This window comes from Perognathus longimembris, unplaced genomic scaffold, assembly GCF_023159225.1.
Source record: "Perognathus longimembris pacificus isolate PPM17 unplaced genomic scaffold, ASM2315922v1 HiC_scaffold_5441, whole genome shotgun sequence".
NCBI classification, from domain to species: domain Eukaryota; kingdom Metazoa; phylum Chordata; class Mammalia; order Rodentia; family Heteromyidae; genus Perognathus; species Perognathus longimembris.
The window spans coordinates 51,011-60,432 of NW_025960869.1; the positions used below are offsets into that span (position 1 = coordinate 51,011).

The following is a 9,422-nucleotide window of genomic DNA, read 5'->3' on the forward strand; positions in this document are numbered from 1 at the left end:
CTACCCATCTCACTGGTGAGAACTTTCTAAGCTGTTCCACCTCTTCTGGGACTTGCTAAGCAGGTCTTTTGGTTTAGGGTTTTTGTTTTTTTTGTTTTTTTTTGGGGGGGGGTTGTTTTGTTCTGCTTTTTTTGCCAGCCCTGGGGCTTGAACTCAGGGCCTGAGCACTGTCCCTGAGCACTTGAGCCACAGCACCACTTCTGGCCTTTTCTGTGTATGCGGTGCTGAGGAATCGAACCCAGGGCTTCATGCATACTAGGCAAACACTCTCCCCCTAAGCCATATTCCCAGCACCTCCTTGTTTTTGTTGGTTTGTTTGTTTCTGTTTTTTGCAAAAAATGGAGTGCAGTGAACATGGGAAATTTCTGATAAACTGTATTCCATTGACTTGTACCTTGTTTTCAGCCTTCTCCAGGGCTGCCTGCCTTCCCACCTCCTCCTGGTGTTCTGAGTCCTGAACTGCTATGGCTGCTTGGAGCTGCCTGGTGACAGGGGCTGGAGGATTTCTGGGCCAAAAGATCATTAGCTTCTTGATGGAGGAAAAGGAGCTGCAAGAGATCAGGGCAATGGACAAAAACATTACTCCAGACATCAGAGAAGAATTTTCAAGTGAGCTCCATTGTGAATCCTGGGTGTGTGGCGATGGGGTCTGGCTTGGAAACAGGAGGATGCTTGTGCCCCTCATGGTCCCCTCATGGACAGTCATTCGGAGGATGCAGGAAGGAAACAGCAAGTGCGCAGTGCACAGCTGTGGAAAGAGTGGATTGCGGGCGTGCCGAAGAAGTGCAGAAAGCAGACACAGCCAGTTATTGGGCTTCTGAGCCTCTCTTCTTCTTCTCTCGTGGAAATCATTCACCAGCTCTGCCCCTAGTCTCCAGGTCTTTCAAGAACTGAGGGCTGCAGGTCCCTCCCCTACCGATTGCCAGAGACCGGTTACTTTTTGCTACTTGCTGGTTTTAGTTTGGTGGTCACTGCGTTTAAATTGGGTGAAATACAACATGAGGGATTTTAGGAGGTTACTTTTTTTTTTTTTTTTGCCAGTCCTGGGCCTTGAACTCAGGACCTGAGCACTGTCCCGGGCTTCTTTTTGCTCAAGGCTAGCACTCTACCTCTTGAGCCACAGCTCCACTTCTGGCCTTTTTCTATATATGTGGTGCTGAGGAATTGAACCCAGGGCTTCATGTACACAAGGCAAGCACTCTTGCCACTAGGCCATATTCCCAGCCCTAGTAGGTTACATTTTGTGTGAAAATGTTTGTGGGAAATTTAAGAAGAGCTAGAGACGATAAATGTGAGCGCTGCCTAAGCAGGGTGCACTGCACAACAGGCAGAGCCAGGGCCAGCGTGGCCACACACTCTCCAGATTCCTTAGGCTGCTTTCCCCCAGTCCCTTTTCCTCAGCTCTATTCTCCTCAGGGACTAGCAGGAAGAAGGCTGGTGTCCAGGCAGAGCTGTTGGCTGCCCTCCCTCGCCATCTAGTGGTGCTTAGTGGTAAAGAAGAAGGAAAAGGCGGGGAAAGGAGGCTATGTGATAAAGATCTCTAATCATCCAGAGAATATGTTTTCATTTTCACTTCTGTGCCACCTAGTGTCACCTTCTGGAGCTAATTATCATAGTTCCTCTTAGACAGCGAGAAAGACTAAGAGCTAAGGACTAAGGTGAGAGCCCTAGCCTTGACATGGCCCCTGTAATTGGTCCTCTGACTCTGGGTCCAGAGAATGCTTAGTCTCTTTTTGCTGCCCCACTGTGTGCTCCAGTGGTTCCACACACACACTACTCTAGCCTAAGAGGATTCAGTGTCAGCCCTGGATAGACACTCGGTGCTCTCTGCACACAAAGGACCTTCCACAGCTCTCCAGGACAGCACCCACCTCGTCTGTGCTTCTCACAGAATACCCCATATGTCAAACTTACTCCTCGGCCACCCTCGATGGTGTTTTTGAATGGAAGTAATCACAGGATCATTATCACTTATAATCCTAGTGTTTCAGCAGTATATGCAGGGCTATGACACATGGAAGGGGCAGCAGAAGGGAAAGAATGCAGACTCCCATGTCCTCCCTGTGCCAGGATCTGTGTGCCCTGTTTGCGGTGAAATCCCCTGGCTCTGGGCTTCTCTTCTCTTGTTACCCCATCTCCTCTGACACCAGTAAGAGAGAAGGGAAAGGAAGGGAGGGAGAAGCAGCAGATGCAACAGAATCAGAGACGTCCACGGTCCAATACACATCTCACCCCAGTAGCCTCTTCAGTTCCCCTCCTCCACTAGAAGGCCCTGCTGGGAAGGCCTGACAAAGAAAGGGCCTGGCATAGCTGGCACTCGGCAGAGCATTAGCAGGCAGAGTAGCCCTAATTCACTGCCAAATTCAGTTCAATTGACCCTTCCTTTTCCTATCTCGAAAGTTAACCATAAGCAACTAGACCTACCCGTGGGCTGGAGGAGTAACTGAGCAAGGCAGGGAGGCAGGCATATTCTGGACTGGAGTCTACACTAGCAGTGTGTGCTTAGCTCTGTCCCTGAGCTGCTCTGGCCTGTGTGCCTCACCTGTACTTCAGCCCTCAGATTTCAGAAGGAAATCAGAAATCAATTGGAAAGGAAATTGCTTATTTGTGTGTAAATTATGGAGCCAGGCATCCACACAGATTGCATGAAGCACTGTGCTCTATTTGGTGGCCATTAAGGTGACACCATGATGAGCAGTGGTGTCTCGTGTGGGGATGGCCAGCTGGCTAAAGAAGCAGTCAGTGCCTTTGAGACTAACTGGGTTGCTACGGTGATGTCAGCTCTCAGGATATCTAGTATCTTAGAGGTTGACTTAAGTCTAGCACTGGAGCCATTCTAAGTTCCTCATCAATGATTACACTCTACCTCTACTCACTCAAGCATGGACCATAAGGGCTGAAGGGAACTTGCTGATTGTGTTCTACCCAGACATAGTATCCACTGAGTCCTGTCTGGGCCAGGTCTGAAGTGCTCCATTGTTACATGTCCTTCCTCCAATCATAGCCCTAGAACCTAGCTCCTGCTCCTCAGAACTCAGTCATGGAGTGTGAGTGGACCTCCTGATCACCTAGCTCTCTGTGTCAAGCTTAAACTGATGCCATTATTAGCTTTCTAAACTACATCTCTGAAACTGTCTCTCTGTCAATGCCAAATCTACATGCAAATATTATTTCCCTACCGGACTAGGGAAAATACTGTGTTTTCCCTCTTGTATCCAGCTCTCACAACCTCTCCATCTGATCTTGCTAGATATTACCAACATCTCTTTATGAAATGAATTTAATATGTTCATTTCACACACAGCAAAACTCACTGTTCAGATGCATTTCATTAAACAGGATGTCATGGAAAGGGTTTTGTTGTTCCCACTAAGTGCTACAGATTTCCATTCCTGTGTCTTTATAGCTCTTCCATTAACTGAAAGCGCTATTCCTTCCAACATTATCACATTAAGATTGTACCTGAACACCAAGACAATGGGCACCTGCATGAGGATCTTTTGTGAGCCATCCAGAAAGCTGCCCAATGCCTGTTCTGCTGTTCCCACAGAGCTACAGACCAAGGCCAAGATGACAGTGCTGGAAGGAGATATTCTGGATGCCCAGTGTCTGAGGAGGGCCTGCCAGGGAGTCTCTATTGTCATCCATACTGCTGCTCTGATTGATGTCACTGGCGTCAATCTCAGAGAGACCATCATGGACATCAACTTCAAAGGTACAGTGCCGGGGGGTTCGGGGAGGAGGGGAGAGGTGGGATGGAGGGCAACATGGATAAAAAGGCAAGTGAAGAAAGGAAGAAAACAAGCAATTTTACAGCTCCTGCCTGTCCTGGGTCTGCTGCATCCCTGGCTCACCAGGGCCAGCTGAGAGAACTCGGGCTGTGGTCTGTGTTGTAGATGAGAAACCACAGCTGAGAAGGGGCAAGCAGATGGCAGCCCCACAGCTTGTCCATGGGTGAGCAGAGATTTAAATACACCTGGATCTCTCCAGCTGCTATGATTGCTCTTCCTCCTGATCCTACATTCCACCCTCAACTAGACTCAGACCCCACACCCTCCATATCCATTCACCCTGCCTCCCTGGGCAGACCAGACCTTGTAGCAGCCTCCTCCGCATGCTCTTAACGCCTCAATCCTGCCCACCTGAAGTCAGGATTCCTCTAGAAGACTAGCAAAGCCACTCCACGGTGCTCTGCTAGGAAACACATTTAGGACTTGCCTTCCCAGAACCCCTCCCATGCCGTCCATGACGGCCTCTCAGCTCACCACTGGAGGAGTCTTGACCAGCTGGTCCTAGCGATACCCAGAGCCACCCCGCAGCTTCTCATCCCTAAATGATCTGTGGCTCTTTCTAAAGTACAAGTTCTTAATCTAGTACAAGTCTAAACATACTCCCTCGAGGAAGCCTGCCTTGTAATTTTTTTAAATCCCTCTGACCCCCTAGGGCCATTCTTCCCAGACTGAGTGCACCCTAGTCCTTTCCCTTTCATATCTTGACTTTCAATCTCAGGACTCAGTGGTTGCTATTTTAAACCACCAGTTGCCTTTGGATTTCCAGCAGTATCTCAGAAGTGGCTCATTCTAGTGTCTGATTCACCACCCCCATCGCTGTCTACAGTGTGGGAAGGTATGGCAAGGCCTTAGTTCTGCTCCTAGCCTTTCAAGGGATATTTGCCATGTTTTCCAACAAGAGAGGTGGGAAATGAGAGGGATGGTGCTACAGGAGTGACATCACTAAACCCTGTCACAGGCTTAGAAAATATGTCACAATGATGGTAATTTTTATCTTGCTGAACTTCAGTCTGAAATTACTTGTCCACCACATTTACCTTAAAATGAGGCCAGAAGTCCTGAGAGTAAAATTATAGTAAGACTCTTAAATGGGTATATTGCCTTTGCCTGGGACAGTTCTTCCTTCTGTTAGAGAAGTTGTCATGCTGTGCATTTCCACCATGACCAAAACTTCTACTGACATAGAAGTCCAACAAGCTCTGACAATGTGAGTGTTCCCAGCTGAGGACCCATTTTGCTCTTTAGTTCTCCACCATAGTCCATAGAAAAGACCAGTGCAGAGCCTGAGAATGAAAGCAAAAAGGAAATCTTATCATTCCTACAGTTCATAGCTAGGTAAATGAAGGCAGAGAAAGACCTAGACTGACTTTGCAAGGAACACAAAACCCATCCAATGGAAGCTGGGTCTCTAACATCTACCAACTAGATAACAACTTGCCCATTTATGCATAGAATGATGATCTGACAATGACTCATTGACTTATAAAAAAGGAAAAAAGCAAAACCAACAAGTAATGTTCATTTACATTAATTGCTTGGGTGATTTCCCACCAATCTAAAAGAACATGAGCTCCTGAGATTATGTATTTAAAAGGACCTGTTATGAAATGATATATATATAATATGCATACTATATATGCTATTGTTATATGTATATAATAGTAACTTAAACCATTATATTGAAAAGGACAAAATCAAAAAGAATATGTAAGGCTGGGAATGTGACTTACTTATAGAGTGCTTACCTAGCATGCATGAAGCCCTGGGTTCGATTCCTCAGTACCAATATACACAGCAAAAGCTGGAAATGGTGCTGTGGCTCAAGTAGTATAGTGCTACCCTTGAGCAAAAGAAGCTCAGGGACAGTGCCCAGGCCCTGACTTCAAGCCCTTAGACTGGAAAAGAATATATGTGTGTGTGTGTGTATATATATATATATGTATATATACATATATATACATATATATATCTCATAAACACATGCTCATACATAGGCAGACACATAGGAATATGGTCCCACAATGCAGAGTCAGAATCTCTTGATTTGGGCATTATTCTTGTGGCTGTTGCTACCATTGCCCATATTTGCCTCTGGGACAGATAAAACCCACCCAAATGTAGGTTTCCTTCAATTGGGTGAAGAATATAGATGACCATGAATTTGAAGGCATGGAAAACGCTTTGCTTTGTCTCCGCATGTTGACACCATCTTCGCCTTTGACAGGTACCCAGCTCCTATTGGAAGCTTGTGTCCAAGCAAGTGTACCAATCTTCATCCATACCAGCTCAGTGGAAGTGGCAGGACCCAACTCCTACAAGGAGATCATTCAGAATGGCCAGGAGGAAGAGCCTCTCGAATGCAGGTGGACTGAACCATACCCATACAGCAAAAAGTTGGCTGAGAAGGCTGTGTTGGCAGCCAATGGGTGCACTCTTAAAGATGGCGGCACCTTGCATACTTGTGCCTTAAGGCCTATGTACATCTATGGGGAAGGAAGCAAACTAATTTCCCCCATTGTGAAGAGAGCCCTCACAACCAATGGTGTACTGGAAAAAACAGGCCCATTTTCTCTGGTCAACCCAGTCTATGTGGGCAATGTGGCCTGGGCCCACATTCTGGCCTGCAGAGGCCTGAGGGATCCCAAGAAGGCACCAAGCATCCAGGGGCAGTTCTACTTCATATCAGATGACACACCTCCCCAAAGCTATGATGACTTAAATGATACCCTGTGCAAAGAATGGGGCCTCCGCCGCGACTCCAGGCCCAGCCCTCCTCTCTTCCTGATGTACTGGCTTGCCTTCCTGCTGGAAGCAGTGAGCTTCCTGCTGAGCCCCATCTACACATACCGACCCCCCTTCACCCGACATTTACTGGTACTCTCAAACAGCGCGTACACCTACTCCTACAAGAAAGCACAGAGGCATCTTGGGTATGAGCCCCGCTTCTGCTGGGAGGAAGCCAAGCAGAAAACCACAGAATGGGTTGGTTCACTTGTGAAGCAGCACAAGGGGACACTGAAGTCAAAAGCTCAGTGATGTGGGGGTAGCCATCTTCCCAGCCCCCACTTTATTATATTTTATGTTTAAAATTTCAAATAGTTGTACAGGGCATTACAGTTTACAAGGAGAGCACTCTTGCCACTAGGCCATATTCCCAGCCCCAGGGATTACGGTTTAACATGTCCATTTATATTTCCAAGGCTTCTCAATCAGTCACCCTTTCCAGCCATCCCACATTCCCTCCACCTCCTCTCTGTCCTTCAGGATTCACCCATCTTCCTCCCACTAACCCCCTTTCATACTTTTTCAGCATCCTGGTGTTTATTTTGTTAAACTGTTACTTTTTCAAAGTGTTGACTCCATGAAATTTCACTGCTGAATATACTGTGTTTTAGTCATCTTGATACTTTGTGTGTGTGTGTGTGTGTGTATGTGTGTGTGTGTTTATGCACAAGTCCCTGTGTTTATTTCATAGGTTGTTTGTCTTGTTTTGTTTTTTCTTTTTGGTGGTTTTTTTGTTGTTGTTGTTTTTGTTTTTTTGGCCAGTGCTGGGCCTTGGACTCAGGGCCTGAGCACTGTCCCTGGCTTCTTTTTGCTCAAGGCTAGCACTCTGCCACTTGAGCCACAGCGCCACTTCTGGCCATTTTCTGTATATGTGGTGCTGGGAAATTGAACCCAGGGCTTCATGTATAGGAGACAAGCACTCTTGCCACTAGGCCATATCCCCAAACCTGATAGGTTATGTTTTGGATCTAAAATCTGCATATGAGCTTTCATGGCCTGGCTCATTTGCTCAGTGTGATGTTTTCTAGATGCCTACATTTTCCTGAAGATGACAAAATTTCATTCCTCTAGAGGGATACATGAAATTCCATTGCATATACCTGTGTGCATATATATGAAATGTTTATAATTACTATTTCAAAAGTAATTCCACTTAACCAATCAATAGAAAAAGAAAAACTTCCAAAAGGAGCACACCACCACCCAGAAAGCCACACAAACTGCATGGGTCTTGATGGGTATTTTGACACTCATGTTGACTTCAGGTAGACCACTTCAAGACAGGAATATAACACTCTGTCTTCAATGGGTTATAATCTTACCCAAGCACAGCGTGTGAACTCCTAGAATGTGGGAGATCTTCCTAGCAATGTCTCTCTCCTCCAGAAAGTGGTCAAAGACATATTTATGGTATGTGACATAGTTCACAGAAATGAAGACTGGTTTGATGCTAGGCAGAGGAATCAGATCCAGGTTCCCCTTTATCCTTGCAAGGGTTAGCATGTGCCTGCTTCTGCCTCTCTTTCCTACCTATCTCCCCGGTGAATGATCACCATGCCTATCTCTGGTGATACTCAAAGTTCAAGGAAGGGACTCCCCAGGTGCTCTACTGTGAGGGGGGTCGGGTCTCAGCTCTGGGACATGGGAAGGAAGGCCACCTGGACACTCTAACTTATTTTCAAGGATGAGAATCAGCACACAGATCCACTCCCAATCCAGAAGTTAGAGCACACACCTTGGTGGACTGTCTTCTGTGGCTCAAGTGACAGCATGGGACACCTCTAATGAACCCCACGTCTGCAGGAAGCCTGTCCATCTCATCACAATGCTGGGAAATCCTCCGCATACAAGGGGAACGCCAGCATGAACATTGCTCACACGCTTACATATTCCTTAAGCAGAGACCTCCTCAAGCAGAGACAAACTTGCTTTATGAAACATTTCCCAGTCCCATCTCTGGTGTCCTAAGCTGAGCGTTTCCTGTGGCCTTGACAAGCAGGGCACTGGGTACAGGCAGAGAGTGGGGAAGAGCATGTAGTTGCACAAGGTCAGGTGGAAATGGCAGCCTTCAGCTTGTCCTTCTGGTGAGCAGGGCTCAAAACATGGGCTGGAGTTGGGAGCTGTAAGTTCAGACATGAGGGTTCCATGGAAAACAGGGAGCAGAGACGGTTCATGCTGGAGACTCAATGGCTTTTTCAGAATGACTTTCCTTTCTAAAAGAATAGCAGCCTTAAGAATGGCAAGGGTGGCTGCAGGGGAGCGTGCGGTGAGGACTTGGTCTTCATAGTGAGGTGATGTCATGAAGGTCAGAGAAGATGGAGGCTGACCCAGTGAAACAGATTGAGAAGTGGCAGAGGCGGCCTTCCATGTCCTTCCTGGGTTCTCTGGTGACCACAGAAGGCCATGTTGCTCTCTGGTGCTCTTTGTAGCCCTCACTTACTTTTCACCTGGCTGTCTAGACAAGATGTATGACTGCGGCTACAGGAGTCTATGGGAAGAAAAGTGTGGGATTGCTTACAGTGCTCATTGTTTCTGCATGTCCCAGCACAGGATATGATTTGATCCCTAAGTTTTATACTTCCTATTGTCTCCAAGAAGATAAAAAGTGCCCAGCTGGTGCTGAGGCAATCCATTCCTGTAGTCCAAATTAAAAAAAAAAAATGAGGTCTGGGAACATGGCCTAGTGGCAAGAGTGCTTGTCTCATATACATGAAGCCCTGGGTGCGATTCCCCAGCACCATATATATAGAAAAAGACAGAAGTGGCGCTGTGGCTTAAGTGGCAGAGTGCTAGCCTTGAGCAAAGACAAGCCAGGGACAGTGCTCAGGCCCTGAGTCCAAGGACCAA

General features: G+C 47.0%; 1 protein-coding gene across 1 annotated transcript; it reads left to right on the plus strand.

The window, feature by feature from the left end:
• The first annotated feature begins 346 nt into the window (after nucleotides 1-346).
• On the plus strand, nucleotides 347-7,015 carry LOC125345261 (3 beta-hydroxysteroid dehydrogenase/Delta 5-->4-isomerase type 1-like). Its single transcript, XM_048337474.1, has 4 exons — nucleotides 347-609; nucleotides 3,551-3,715; nucleotides 6,016-6,899; nucleotides 6,956-7,015. Exons 1-3 carry the CDS (start codon nucleotides 465-467, stop codon nucleotides 6,825-6,827), a joined length of 1,122 nt encoding a protein of 373 aa, XP_048193431.1. The 5' UTR covers nucleotides 347-464; the 3' UTR covers nucleotides 6,828-6,899; nucleotides 6,956-7,015.
• Nucleotides 7,016-9,422: the final 2,407 nt, after the last annotated feature.